Genomic DNA, 14,770 nt, shown 5'->3' with positions numbered 1-14,770 from the left:
GAATAATCAGAGCCTAGCTGTCCTGCTTTCTGCAAATACCCGCATGTGAGCAGTGGCTCAGGGTTGAAACAGGATGAGGTGAATGGAGGGGCCCCAGGCTACCTAGTGCAGAGATATGGAAAGCCTGAAGAGTACGGTGTGTTGTGTGTGGTGTGTTTGTGTGTTGAAGGGAGTGAGTAGCCCAAGCTTTCTTGAGCAAAGGGAGAGGGCTGGGGAATCAAAGGGCACGGATGCAGGGCATCTCGTCTCCTAGGTCTTCTTCATCCAGGCAGTGATGGATGGATTCCTCATCACTGTAAAGTGAGCTGGTCCCCTGGGCCAGCAAGTTGCTGGCGGCGCTGTCCATCTCATCCATTGTCAGGCAACATGCGTTGGCAATCTCCTGCTTGGTCAGAGCTACAAAGCATGGGTCTCTGGCAAAGAGGCTCAGGCCCTCTGAGATGAGCACCTGAGGCAGGGCACAGATGGGGGAGGAGGCTCAGTGTTGACAGCATGGAGTCAAAGCAGTGGCCAAAGCACTTGATGGGAGGGGCTTGGGGTTTTCAGTTTGGATCAAGGATGTACCCAGGCAGATTATGCAGGAAAGTCGGCAGAAGCAGTGGTAAGCATCGAGAGGAGCAGAAGTTGCAGAGCAAAGGGATAGAAACTTGTAACTCCTTTTACGTCTGCACTCCAAAAACCCAGCACTTAACTAATCCTATCCCTCTTTTCTATGCCCCTTCTGGACTCACGGCCTCCACCAGTCTGTCAGCACTGCTCTTTTTGCTATGGCTGGGATCCGAGTGGGTTCCAGGCACGTCTAGACAGGTGAAGGTGTGAAGCGAACCACTGGATTTCCGAAGGGATCCTTCCACCGCTGCCACATCCTCCACCAGTAACAGCGGGGCATACATGATCCAGCCCCTCTGAGGAGGGGTTTCCCAGGAACCCTGGACCAGAATAAACATCAATGGATAGTGATAAATAGGTGGGTTGTACTGGTCTAGGGCTTACAACTGAGCATACTTCTCTTATTTATTTTTGCGGGGCCGACACGGAGTGGTGCCCAAGGACTATTCCTGGCCCTGTGCTCAGGAGTGACCCCTAGCGGTGCTTGGCAGACCATACACAACCTTGGAAATTCAAACTTAGATTGGCAGGATGCAAGGCAAGCACCCTAACCCCTGTACTACCTTTCCCCCTTTTGAGCGTAGTTTTTTTTTTCTACACCCAGTGGTGTTCAGGACTTACCTGAATCTGTACTGGGGTCACTCCTGGCAGACATAGAGGACTATATGGGATGCCAGGGATCAAACTTGGTTCTGCCTTCTGCAAGGTGAGCACCATGCCCACTGTATTATCACTCTGGCCTCATGCTTACTTCTTACCCTCCAAACAAACTGCAGTTGGTCAGGGAAATGGCTCAAAAGGTTAAAATGATGCCTTGCAGATGGGAGAGCTAGATTCTGCTCTAATACCAAATGAGTCTATGAACAACAGGGAGAGTGACCAAGAATTACACCTGAGTGTGGCCCCAAAACAAAGACAAACTAAAATACAACCACAGCCAAACTGAAAGGATGCATGTCAAATTTGAGGAATTTTTGGAGTCACATCCTGTGGCACTCAGGGGTTATTCTTGGCTCTATGCTCAGGAATCACTCCTGGCAGACTTGGGGGACCATATGGGATGCCAGGGATCAAACCTGGGTTGGTCATGTGCAAGGCTAATGCCCTACCCTCTGTGCTATTGCTCCATTCCAAAGGTATTTTGGGAGGCAAGACTCACACCTGTCTGTGTGCAGGGGTCTTACCTAGTGATACTCAGAGGACCACACAGTATTGGAGATTGAACCCACAAGCAAAGTCCTCTGCGTTATCTCTCTGGTCCTCACATTTGAGTATATTTAAGAGGACAGTATGTTTTCCAGAAAGGGTTGAACCAGTCAACATTTTCGCCATCAGTGGGCAAATGTTCCTTTTTCTCACAGCCACACAAAAACTGGTTGTTGTTGTTCTTTATGATGTGCCTCACTGGTATGAGATAATATTTCACTGATGCTCTAATTTGCATTTTTCTGAGATAAGTGGTACAAAACGTTATTTTGTATATATCTTGGCCATTTATCTGTGTTTTTTTTGGGGGGGTTGGACTATACCCAGCAGGGCTCAGGCGTTACTCCTGGCTCTGCGCTCAGAAATCGCTCCTGGCAGGCTCAGGGACCACATAAGATGCTGGGGACCAAACCTGAGCCTGTCTCGGGTTGGCCGTGTGCAACAAATGCCCTACTGCTGTGCTATTGCTCTGGTCCATATATGCCTTTTTTGAAAAAGTTTCTATTCACCTCTTTACCCATATTTTGGGGGGAGGCACACCCAGCAGTGCTCAGGGGTTACTCCTGGTTCTGAACTCAGCAAAAATTCCTGGTGGTTTTGGGAAATATATGATGCTGGAGGTCAAATCTGGATAGGTTGCCTACAATGTAAGTGCCCTCCCTGCTCTACTATCATTCCAGCCCATTTATTCCCAATTACCATGGAAATCTTACCCTGATATAAAATGAGAAATAACAGTAAAGTAACTCAGCTATGTTTTCTCCCAGCATAACAACACCTGTATAGAATTAAAGAACTTTTCCTAAGAAAGACTGACAGTGTATCTTATGTTATAGCCAAATTTAATAAAAGCTTGTAAAACTTGGGACCCGGAGAGATAGCACAGTGGTGTTTGCCTTGCAAGCAGCCGATCCAGGACCAAAGGTGGTTGGTTCGAATCCCGGTGTCCCATATGGTCCCCCGTGCCTGCCAGGAGCTATTTCTGAGCAGACAGCCAGGAGTAACCCCTGAGCACCGCTGGGTGTGGCCCAAAAACCAAAAAAAAAAAAAAAGCTTGTAAAACTTACAAATATTTTGCTTATTTTTTCCTTATTATATTTCTGAGTCTCAAAAAACTATATACCTACCACTCCTTTATTAATTACTTATATAGAATACATTTAAATATTGTGACTATAAAAATTTGCCTTGCTTCATATCAATTTTGAACTAAATAATGCTATGCTGCTTTGACTTAACTTCTGCATTATCATTTCAGAGAAAACTCTGTCCTCCCAAAGAGAGAGGATCACTTGCAGCTCCAGGGCCTGATCTGCTCAAGTAATATTCCACTGTCTAATTAATGTGATCTTTTTCAGAAATTAAAACTGAGAACCAAACCAGTCAATTGCATTTTTTGGAGTCACGGTAACATAAGATTTTATCGTTTTTTATAGGTAGAAACTACAGTCCTTTGCCATCCTGAAGAAGACAGAGGATGGACCCTTTCTGTCCACACTCCCTTTGTAATATTTTCTAAGATGATAGTATCCCGGGGGCTGGAGAGATAGCATGGAGGTAAGGCATTTGCCTTACATGCAGAAGGATGGTGGTTCAAATCCCGGCATCCCATATGGTCCCCCATGCCTGCCAGGGGTGATTTCTGAGCTTAGAGCTAGGAGTAACCCCTGAGCACTGCAGGGTGTGACCCAAAAACCCAAAAAAAAAAAAGATGATAGTATCTCTAAAATATAAAATGAGAAGGGAAGCCTGTAGCTTCCCCTGAAATGCTTAGGCTATTAAAATTAATACAGGTCTAGAGACATTTTCTCTTGGACCCAGTTAAGAGTAAGCAACAATATTATTGCCCTCTTTATACTAACATCTAGCCAAGTTTGCTGGTTTGCAGGAAGAAAATGCTGGAACTGCCTTGTCACCTGAACTGAGTCCCCCACCTGGATGGACAAAGAAAGGACTCCTGTAGATTCAGCTACTCAACCCCTGGGGCAGACATCGTGGAAATACCCACTGGTAGCTGATGACTAGAAACTGCCTTGGAACAGATGATGTCAGAGCCCATAGCTGAGACCAAATGCATCCTGACTGCACCTAATAGACTCTCAAAGCTAAAAATATTGCTTCTTGCTCTTGATTAACAGCAGCTACTATATAATTTTACTGTGCTATCTAGAATTATTGTTTTATTCAAAAAAGGGGAGATTCAGTAGTCAACCTACTATTATTCATATTATCAAAGCTTATTTATATCTTCTATTGTATTTTATTTAATTCTTCTATCTAAATTTAAATTTTCTGTTCTTATTGGCAGGAGCTGAAGATGTTAGTATTACTCTATTCTTTATGCTCTTTATAATTTTCTTGCACAAAATTGTTTTAACTATTTGTATTAACTTCTCACTGTAAGGAAAGATTTTCAGTCTTTATTATACTAAAGCAACCAGCCTATGTTTAGGTACTTGTAGAGATAGATAATAACTGGTATCCCAGCCATCATACTATCTTGGCCATTTGGCTGAAGAAACTTTTTATATAATTTACAGCTTCTGAATCCCACATTGCCAGGATCAGATTGCTATTCATATATTTTGTTTTGATGTTTATTTCTCCACTTCCTATTAGACAGCAAGGGAGCCATAAAATGTAAAAAAAATTAATTTGAAAAAGTGTGCAATGCCTATACTATTGATGATATTTTTTTTTGGTTTTGGGGCCACACTCTGTAAACTCAGGGGTTACTCCTGGCAATGCACTCAAAAACCGATCCTCTCATATGTGGAATACAAAAAATTCAAATAAGGGTACAACAAATGACTCAAACCTAACCCAAAGCAACAGTATCTAATAAATGGTCTATAGAAGGGATCTTACCAGGGAGGATGAGGGGGAAATCACTAGAAACTAGTGGAGGAAAATGAGCGTTATGGTTGTGAGTCTGCTGTTGAAATGTTGTATGCATGAAACCCTACTGTTGACAATACTGTAGATTGCAAATAACTGTGGCAAAATTAAAAAAAAAACATTAAAGGAGAGGACTAAAGGATATTACAGCAAGTAGGGTGTTCGTCTTAAATGCAACTGATGTAGGTGCAATCACTGAAACTCCATATAGTACTCTGAATCTGACAGGAGTGATCCTTGAGCACAGAGTTAGAAAGTAATAAACAGTAAGCATGTTGGAGTGTGGCAAAAATAAAAATAGCTCATTTGCACCAGACAGCTAATCCAGTTGGTAAGGCACGTGCTTTGCATGTGGCTGACCTGGGTTCGAGCCTCAGCAGCACATCTAGTTTTCCAAACCCCACCAAGAGTGACTCCTGAGTTCAGAGCCAGGAATAAGCCCTGAGCTCTGATGGGGTACAATCACAACTCCACAAAAACAAATAAAGAAAAAAAAAGAAATAATATAACAAGTCTGGTTTTAACTCACAGCCGAACCTACGTAATTTTGATGATGCTTACTTCCTTTTCTGTAAATTACAGTTCCTAGCAGAATTACCTCAAAGATACATTGAGCACAGTGGGAATGAGCATGTGTCCCCTCTTCCAGAAGTGCCCAACTAAGATGCTCTGAACCCCTTGAAACCTCAGCACCCCACTCCACATGTCACCTGTGCCTTGATGGGTCCTGAGTTCCACCCACAGTGGTAGGTGCCTGGAATGGGCAGATCTTCAGAGCTGTCTTGGCACCGAAGACACTGGATGGTGAAAGAGGGTTTGCGACCTGTAGGTGGGGTGTCAGTGGCAGGGGAGAAGGAGGCAACATGGGGCAAAGAACCATGTCAGTGTTTCTTCAGTGGTCTGCCTGCTTTCTCTTAGGGAGCCTTTAGGAACCCTTCCTGATCTCACCTGCAGGTGTGGGGGGCAGCAGACGGCGGCGGGGCACACAAGCCACATGTCTCTGGGGATTGTGAGATGGCCAAACGTTGGTGTGCAGGGAAGTTTCTGCCTGTTCATTTTGGTAAAAGAGCCTGTACAGAGGTGGATTGAGGGTGAGTGTTGGCCTGATCATAGTGTCCAGATGCCAACAGTCCTGCCCTCCTTCCTGCATGGAATCAGCATATATGTATATATATGCATGTTTATATATGTATATATATGTATGTATATATACATATATATGTATGTATATATATACGTATATATACATATATATACATGTCAAAGCCAGAGAGCTGAGTCAGGACTTCTTCCTTATCCTGCTTATCTTCTTTCTTTTCCTGGAGTTGAGAACTCCCATCTTCCAGAATGGTGAAGACCAGAGCCTGAGAGTTTTTTCTGGGCAAAATGGGCAAGTTAGGCTGATCAGATCCTTCAATAATTGTGGCCCCGAGCCCTTGGTTCACTTACATTCCATGCCACATTCCTACAGAAACCCTGGAATTTACCTTTCTTTTTGGGGGGGGCAGGTTTGGGCCATACCTGGCCATGCTAGGAGCTACTGTTGGCTTGTTGCTCTGAGTGTTCAGGACTATTCCTGGAGGTATTTTGGGGGGACCATGTAGTATTAGGGAATGAATGCTAGACTCCTTATACTATGTCCCTTAGAGTTGTTTCCCTGGCACTTAATTTCTTTTTTATTGGGAAAATTCACAAAATCTAACATTGACTACTCATCATTTAGAGAGAACATCGAGATTTATTTTAAAAAAAAGTTTCATTGTATGAACACAAAGTTTCTAAATAATTAAAGTTGACCTGTTAAAATGATCAACATGAGACTGAGACTGAGTTTTGGAGGGTCACTGAAGACGAGGCTGTGAAGCTAAGTGTACAAGGAGCTGGAGTGATAGTACAGGAGGTGAGGTGCCTTGCATGCTATGATCCGGGTTTGAGTCCTAGCATCTGATATAGTCCTCCAAGCCTACTTAATCTGTGTATGCAGAGCCAGAAATAAGCTTGGAGCAGTGCCAAGTGTGGCCCCAAACAAACAAAAAAGCTAGCTTTGAACAATTTTGCCCCCTTTTTCACTGACCTCCCATCATCCCTCTGAAGTGAGCACAGCTCTTTCACAGGGGTGGAGCTGGAGGAAGATGAGAATAAGTGCCTAACCCAGGGTCATCTAGATTTTATATCAGGTACACATACTAATCACATACATCATTGAACTTCTTTGCATTGTCTTTGTGTTTTTTTGGTTTAGGGGCCACATCCAGCAGTGTTCTGTGCGGTCTGGAGACTCAGCTATTAATCCCAACAGTTCGGTAATTTGCTTTTTTTGGTCATACCTGGCTCTTATCAGGGTTTATTCCTGGTGTTGCTCAGGGTACCATATAGGGTGCCAGGTATTGAAGTCAGGTCAGATTTGTTCAAGCTAAATGTCCTTACCGCTGTACTATTGATTCAGTCCATGGACTATCACTTTGTCCTCTTTTGATTGTTTTGTTTTGAAGGGTGGGGGTTAGGCCACACTTGGAGGTACTTGAGGCTCCATATTCAGTTACCAATATATGTAGCACCAGGGATTAAACCAAGGTCAGCAACAAAGTAGGTATGCAAAGTACCTAAACCTTTGTTCTATCTCTCCAGCACTTTCATTTTTCTTTTTGGGCAACCCCTGATGGTGCTCAGAGCCTATTCAGGGCTTAAGTTTGGGAGCCCTTTGCAGTTCTGTTAAGGAAAACACAGGGTTTTGGGGCTGAATCCAGGATTTGTGGATGCTTAGCATACAACACTCAGTCCTTTGAACTATTTCCCTGGCCCTACACTTTCATGTGCATTTCTTTTATAGTGGGGTGGGGGGCAATATACATAATGATTTTCAAAGCTCTGCATTCAGAGGTCACTTTTGGTGGGGTTCAGGTGACTATATGGGGTGTTGGAGATTGAATCTGGGTCAACTGTGTGCAGTGCAAGCATCCTGCTCATTGACTATCTCTATGGCCCTCATATGTATCTTTTATCACCTAGTTTCCCAACTCAGTATTTGAGTCTCCTGTTTTCTCCCAAAACTTTTATTCAAAAGCCTATTTTGGCTTCCTACTCTGGCCCTCAAGTAACCCCACCCACCACCACAATGTCTAACCTTTGCTTCCCTCCCAACCTTCCACCAGATTTATGACCATACCTGATGGAATGGGACTCATCTTGGAGCACACTGGACTGCCTGGAGTGAGATGCTTCCCCCTCATCATCACTGGGCTCAGGGGAGCATGTAGGTCTAGACTTCAAAGGTAGAGACACAGAAATCAGGGAATTTTGGAGAGATAAGGGCTAGGACTCCATGGGGACCTATGAAAATTACAGGACCAATTTTGCATCCTTACTTTCTTTCATCTACTTGCCATATAGACTAACTTTTTCTTTTTTATTTTTTTAGACAACATCTGGTGGCGCTTATGGTTATTCCTGGCTCTGTGCTCAGGGATCAAACCTGGAGGACTCAGAGTACCATTTGTTAGAGACTGGGAATCAAACTTGGGTTGGCCATGTGCAAGGCAAACACCCTACTCACCTTACCTCCTTTTTATTTAAAAGTTTAAAATTTATTTTTGATTTTTGGCAATACCCACCGTTGCTCAAAGCTTACTTCTGGTTCTACACTCAGGGATCACTACTGGTGGGGATCAGGAGATCATATAGGGTACTGAGAATCAAACTTGGGTCAGTTGCTCGCAAGGCAAATGACTTACCTACTGTATCATCACTCAGGCCCCTTATATAAACTATCTTTAAAAGGCTACCTGGGGAATCCTTCTTTAGGAGATCCTTCCCATAATCTGAGAGATTCCTTGCCTTCCTTTCCTTTTTCTTAAATAAAGTATTTTCTGAATTAAAATATGATAGGGGTTCAATTCAGAAACTGTACCCCAATGGCTTATGGTAGGGAGTAAATAACTTTCTATTGGGAATGAGGGAACATCTCCAAAGGCATCTCCCACCAGAGGTAATGCCAAAGTCCCTCAGGATAGAGGGAGTGTTTTACAGTCAAAGTAATAAAATGGGGACAGGATGTGGTCCATGTGGTAGAACGTTTATGTTGTCTGTGTTGGGTCCTGGGAACCATCCCAGTGCCTCATCTAGTCCTAGCATTGCTGGGCCTTGTCCCCTGAAAAATAGAAAATATCTTCCAGCTACCGAAATCTTGTTACCCTCACCCTATGCTTTTCTAAGTCCTTGTCATCTTTCTCCTCATCTCCCTCCTGTTCCTCTTGTTTCTCATCTGTGTCACAGGTGAGGGCATGCCGAATCTCAGGACCTAAGACCTTCAGGCTCTTCAGACCAGCCTGTGAGAGGTGGAGAAATAAGGAATCAAAACAACTCCAGATCTGATCTCACCCCTCTCCCTAGAAGCCTGCTTTTCAAACAGGAATTGATGGAGGAAGGAGCTCCTCAGCCCCAGGGGGTCCTGGGACCTAATTTTTCTCATTGGTAAGATAACTCCCAGAAAGTCACAAAGGCTATCAACCTTAGCCACAGCAGTCTCACACCCACAACCACACCCCAGATCCAGATCTGAAGACCTGAAGTGCTGAAGCAGTATTTAGAGGGGCTTCAGCTCCTAGTAGCCCCTTTTCCTTCCTTCGCCGGAATTTGCAGAAATAGTCTTGAATTAGAAACGTGGCATAGAATTTCCCCACAGTGACCTCTTCTTCTGGGGGTAGAGAGGAATTAGGTTACACAGAGGTACTCAGTTTTAATGCCTGCCTCCCACCCCTGTCAGCAGGGAAGGTTCTGTGGCGATTTTGGCAATCCTCTTAGCAATCCGAGGCTGACTCACAGCATCTGGGAGTAGGGCTAGCTTACTGTTAGCAGGGGGGATGACCTCATCTAGCACCTGGGGTTTCGTGCTCTTCCAGATCTTTTTTATGACAATCCGCAGTTCCTGATTGGCTTGCTCCAGTTTCCCTGCATCGGAACACGAACCAATAGAGAGAGAGAGAGCCCTTGGTAGCTGGAGCCTCATAATTGAAGGGGGTTTGTAAGCTTTGCTGCCTCATGCTGCCTCCATGGGAGTGGTGTAAAAACAGGCCAGAAGAAGCCACACTATTAAGGTCCAAAACTAGTATTGGGGTGCAATATTCAATCAATATACTTCCTGAAACCTCCCTGGGGACCCTCCCACTCCTGCTTCTGATCACCATATGTCTCTTCCCCCTATCCTCCACTCACCTTCTGTCTTAATTTTCAGGGATGTCCGAACCAGAGCAAAGAGCGTGGCATTGAATGTCACTGTCCCATCTGAACTAAGGGGCATATTCATTGCCACAAGCCTCTGTGTACACAAGGGACATGAACTCACTTTGGGCAAATGTCAAGGATGCAAGCATGAATGCCCCACCCATGTGGTGGGGAGATCTCTCAGTGGTGGGGGCAGGGATTTGGGGTGCTAGGATGAACAGAGGCACAAACCTTGCAGGCCACTCGATGTGGGCACAATTTCCCAAATCCTAAGGGTGGCTGGATCCGTCTTAGCAGGGCCACTACATCCAGGTGCTTGATGTGGCCCCTGGGGACAAGTAGGGGTGTGGGTGGGAGACACAAATGGATTGGGCTACCCTCTCGAGTCTTTCTCAAGGCCCCATTAGTTTATTACTCCCCCTGCTTACCAATACTCCTGCCCACTTCTACTAGGGACCATTTGGGAGGCAGTAGACAGAGGAATAGGAAAGAATATGAGCAATAGGTAACTTGTGGGTCATGGATAATGGGAAGCACAAGATAAATATTCTGGGGCTGAGAGACTGTGAGGGCAGTTTCCAGTTCCCTTGTGTTCCAGGTATGGGATAGAGAGCATACTTGGCCCCAGGATCATATTCAGACCAAATCCTCTTGAATTCATCTAGGTGATGGGGGCCCAGTATGGACCAATCTCTGGTTAGGTAATCAAAGTTGTCCATGATCACAGCCACAAAGAGATTGATGATCTGTGGGCCAGAGAGCATCAGAGAATTTGGTAAAGGGCAAAGCATAGTGTGTGCATGTGCATGGGAGTAGGGAGATTGAGGTCACTTTTATGGTTACTGGGTCATGGGTTCTTGTGTTGATCTTGTTGTCAGGTCAGCCTATTTACCCACCCTGAATGTTTGGCTCACCACTTTATCCTTGAACCCCTCAAAGCCAGCTTTTATGGCAATTGTGTAGCTCGTGGGGATATGGTCCTCACCAGAAAGGCACAAAGCATGAAGAAGCTGATAAAATAGGCAATGGCAAAATTGCTCCCACAGGTAAACTCCTCGCCAGGGCTGATGTCAGACTCAGGGTCACATCGATTCCCAGGAAGACTGGCAAGCATTATCTCCTGCCATGCCTCACCAGTGGCACACCTGGGGGGGTTAACACAGGGATGCTATTTTTAAGTGGAGGCAATGTAGCCATGAAAGTGGAACTGTGTGATTTGGAGAAGTGAGATAACTCACTTCACACCAAGAACTACTTCAGCTGATAGCTTTTCAGTATTTGAAAAGCTGCCTTGGCCATGTTGAATATAGTTATTATTTACATTTAATAGATAGGTAATGAGGCTTAAGGAAGGGACAAATATTAAAGCCAGAAAATGGATACATATCCTTTTTTCTGACACTAATATTTAGACTCTCTAGAATATTGAGATTATTTTAAAAGAGTCCTCAGAATGTAGTCATAAAAGGCATCAGGTAGTATGGAGTCATATGCTGTCCTGTTATTCCAAGAGTTAGGGCTGACTGGGGCCAAGAGAGAGTGTATAGGCATCTGAGAGCCTGCTGGAGATGGTAGAAGAAAAGGAGGGGATAGGTATCACCTGAATAGAAGCAACAGAGCCTGTGGAAAGGTCTGGAAGTTATTGTTTCGGTTTATCTGAGTGCTATCTTGAAGAGCCACTTTGCCAAACATCTGTGGGCACACAGAAGCTGTATCAGGGGAATGAGTCTATACCCTGCATATTTTACTTGCTCTAATATCTAAAGAATTCAAGCAACCTTGCCCAGTAGGCACTGCTGATCCCATTCTCACATATGCATTGATTCTGGATCATTCAGCTTGTCTGTTTTCCCATATGCTATCTTATTTTGGGCTATCCTTACTCAATTATCCTTCAGTAAAGGGGAACATACACCAGAGATGTCTCTAGAATGCCCACTTACCTGCATCCCAATGACTGCATAAATGAAGAATATCATTGCAATGAGAAGAGCCACATAGGGCAAGGCCTGTGGGGATAGAGAAGAAGCAAGAGACTAAGATACAGGCAGAAAACTATCAGCCCCAGATGCATTGATCCCTCATACTGGGGACACCTAAGATATGTGGTGTATGTCCATAATTGCCCATAATGCTCAGTGCCTCCAAAATATGGACATGGTATTAAATATAACAAAGTAAGGTCAGTTAGGCCAAGATGTGTTTTTTTAGTTGAGAGCCTAGAAAAGAGATAACTTGGCATGGTAAGTTGCTGACAGGTATGACATGTTGGATGAATGTAGTCCTGAGTGTAGTAAAAGGTCAGACTGAGAGGTGTGAGGTTGGGGTAAAGGGTGGTCAAAGAAATAATAATTACCTGGAAGGACTTGATGAATGTCCAGAGCAACGTTCGGATTCCTTCACCTTTACTGAGAAGCTTGACCAGTCGCATGACTCGGAAGAGGCGAAAGAAAGTGATGGAAATGCGGGAACTATCCTCAGTGTTCTGGGGTTGGTATATGGTGAGAACACTCAGTTCACATTTGCCCAATCACCTCTTTGTCTTATGCATCAATAAATCAAGTTCCCAAACACCTTAGAACTTAGACCTCAGTGAGGTTAAACTATCTCTAAGGAAACCCATGGAAAACAGAAAAGAGGTGGGTAAGGAAAGAAGCAGAAATTTCTCTTGTGGGACAGGATAACTACCTCACGAAAGTGGTCACCATTCTGTAGGTATATTTGTTCACAATAGTGGTCATTGAGAAGATTATGAGACCATAAGCCCAAATGAGCAAGGAAAAAAAATCATGGGACAGATATAGTAGAGAAGGGAAAGTTATTATTCAAGGAATAAATGGGGAATGTTATTTGATAGTAAGCCAAGATAGTTATAAAGAAAGTTGGTAATAAGGGTGAAAAGGAAAGGAGAAGGTACAGAAAATTATAGATTACTGGAGTCATGGGAGACAATGATGGAGCCAAATGTGTCATGGAGACTATGGAGATGAGAGAACCAAGGAAGACACAATGTAGAAGCCAAGAATGGAGAGAATCAGCAATATGGTCAGTTGAGGTAGTAGAGCCATATCATAACCAACAGAGCAAAAAATGGATCCAACAATGATATCAGTGATGATGACAGAACCATGAAAGACCCAATGATTTAACAATTTTATCAGTGGTGTAAATGAATCCAATGAAGGTGTAGAAGAATTGGAGAAAGCTAACGTATGTGTTGGTGGAAATAATGGATCCAATGGAGTAGAATGTAGAGGCAATGAAGGAAATAATAGGAGAGTCATTTTAGGAGACGATGGAATCAAATAGGCACAAATGTGATGAGGAAACTGGTAGAAGGGAACTTTGGTTGAGATCAACAGGAACCAATATGAGATAGATTTAGAATGAGAATCATTGAGTCTCTAGAAGTTAAGTGGGTGTAAGTGGGAGCCACATACCCATGTAAAAGAGACCCCTGGGACTGAGGTGGGGGAAAGTTGGCAGGGGAAGAGAGCAGTTCTCACATTGACTTCAGTGACAGCAATGTCCACAATGCTGCCCACTACAATAAGAGCATCAAATGTGTTCCATGCATCGGCAAAGTAATGCTGTAGGCAGAAGGAAAATATTGGTTTGCTTCACAGCTAGAAGCTAGGCTAGGAGGTCAACAGCAGTAGGGAACATTAGTGATGCAGGGTTAGGCTTGGATCACATGATATGACTGCATCTAGATCCCAATCACTCCTTAGTCTCACAAGTTCCAAGGAGACATTGTAATAAATTCCATCTCTCAAGGAATTCACCTATGAGGAAAGGTCTAGATCTGGGGAGTTACCTTTGGTTTGAATGCGATGATTTTGAGCAGCATCTCAACTGTGAAGAGGCCAGTGAAGACCATATTGAGAATATCCATGGCATAGTTGAAGGGAGCAGTCTGCTCATAATGCTGGGGGAGAAAGTGATGCGTGGGTATACCTGTGTCAGAGACCTCCTATACCACCCATACTCTGACTTGGATTGAGGTGAGTCAGGGGATTTGGTCACACTCTGGGTTGACCAAAGTTTTACACTGTCTGATTTCCATTGTGAATTTTCTAAAGATGAGGTTTTGATTTTCTAGTTTTCATTGCAGATATGTCTGACTAATGAAAGAGAAACTTAAGTCAGCTGCTGGTTATGTAGCTTCTGTGACAAATATTTGCCTTCCAAGAAAAAGTTTAACCGAGAAGAGTCCCCTGTAATCTTCCAACCCCTTTCCTGATTTAAATGTGGTTGTGATGTCAGAAGCTATGGCAACCATCTTGTGATAATAAAAAATCCTAAGAACGAATGCCAACACTCTAAGTAGAGTGGAATATAGGACTGGGTATTTGGCTCAGTGGTAGAACACCTGCCTCATATGTGTGAAACCCTGTGTTCAATCATTGTCACTGATAATATAAAAGAAGAATGGTGGACTCTGGTTCCTAATTAAACACATATCGTGCCTCTACATCATCTATTACATGAAGCAACACCACATTTTGTGCTACCAGTATACACATCTTTTAGCATTAAGACTTCTAAAATTGGGACATGTTTCATAATCAATGAGAACTAATGAATATGATCTGCCATTCACAGAGCATTTCTTCTTTGAAATCAGGGTGCATCTCACAATTATTGGTCTCATATTTGTAAAAATGTGGTTCAGTTCTTTATATGGCTTAAATCTCTGTCTTTTAGGGGTTTTGTTACTTTCAGCCTAAAGCAGTGGTGGTTTTCAGCTGTTTTGCACTGCTGAATAACACCAGTTTGCAGTGTGGTGGTTGAAACCCTCTAATCTACAGTGTTCCCAACAGTTTCTCTGGGAGTG

At 43.7% G+C, this 14,770-nt stretch overlaps 1 protein-coding gene across 1 annotated transcript in view; it reads right to left on the bottom strand.

Moving 5' to 3' along the window:
* Positions 1-217: 217 nt before the first annotated feature.
* CACNA1F (calcium voltage-gated channel subunit alpha1 F) overlaps positions 218-14,770 on the bottom strand; it is a 40,683-nt gene continuing 26,130 nt past the window's right edge. Inside the window, 19 exon segments of the mRNA XM_049767139.1 lie at positions 218-448; positions 732-929; positions 5,424-5,536; positions 5,662-5,783; positions 5,989-6,090; positions 7,880-8,043; positions 8,910-9,038; positions 9,276-9,406; positions 9,559-9,660; positions 9,925-10,027; positions 10,165-10,261; positions 10,552-10,679; positions 10,919-11,078; positions 11,534-11,625; positions 11,877-11,942; positions 12,290-12,418; positions 12,622-12,642; positions 13,440-13,523; positions 13,751-13,861. Of these exon segments, the coding sequence (XP_049623096.1) occupies positions 218-448; positions 732-929; positions 5,424-5,536; positions 5,662-5,783; positions 5,989-6,090; positions 7,880-8,043; positions 8,910-9,038; positions 9,276-9,406; positions 9,559-9,660; positions 9,925-10,027; positions 10,165-10,261; positions 10,552-10,679; positions 10,919-11,078; positions 11,534-11,625; positions 11,877-11,942; positions 12,290-12,418; positions 12,622-12,642; positions 13,440-13,523; positions 13,751-13,861 (2,283 nt within the window).

The sequence above is a fragment of the Suncus etruscus genome, chromosome X, assembly GCF_024139225.1.
Source record: "Suncus etruscus isolate mSunEtr1 chromosome X, mSunEtr1.pri.cur, whole genome shotgun sequence".
Lineage (NCBI taxonomy): Eukaryota > Metazoa > Chordata > Mammalia > Eulipotyphla > Soricidae > Suncus > Suncus etruscus.
The sequence above is the reverse complement of the archived record's forward strand: the minus strand, read 5'-3'. Positions and strand labels throughout refer to the sequence as shown.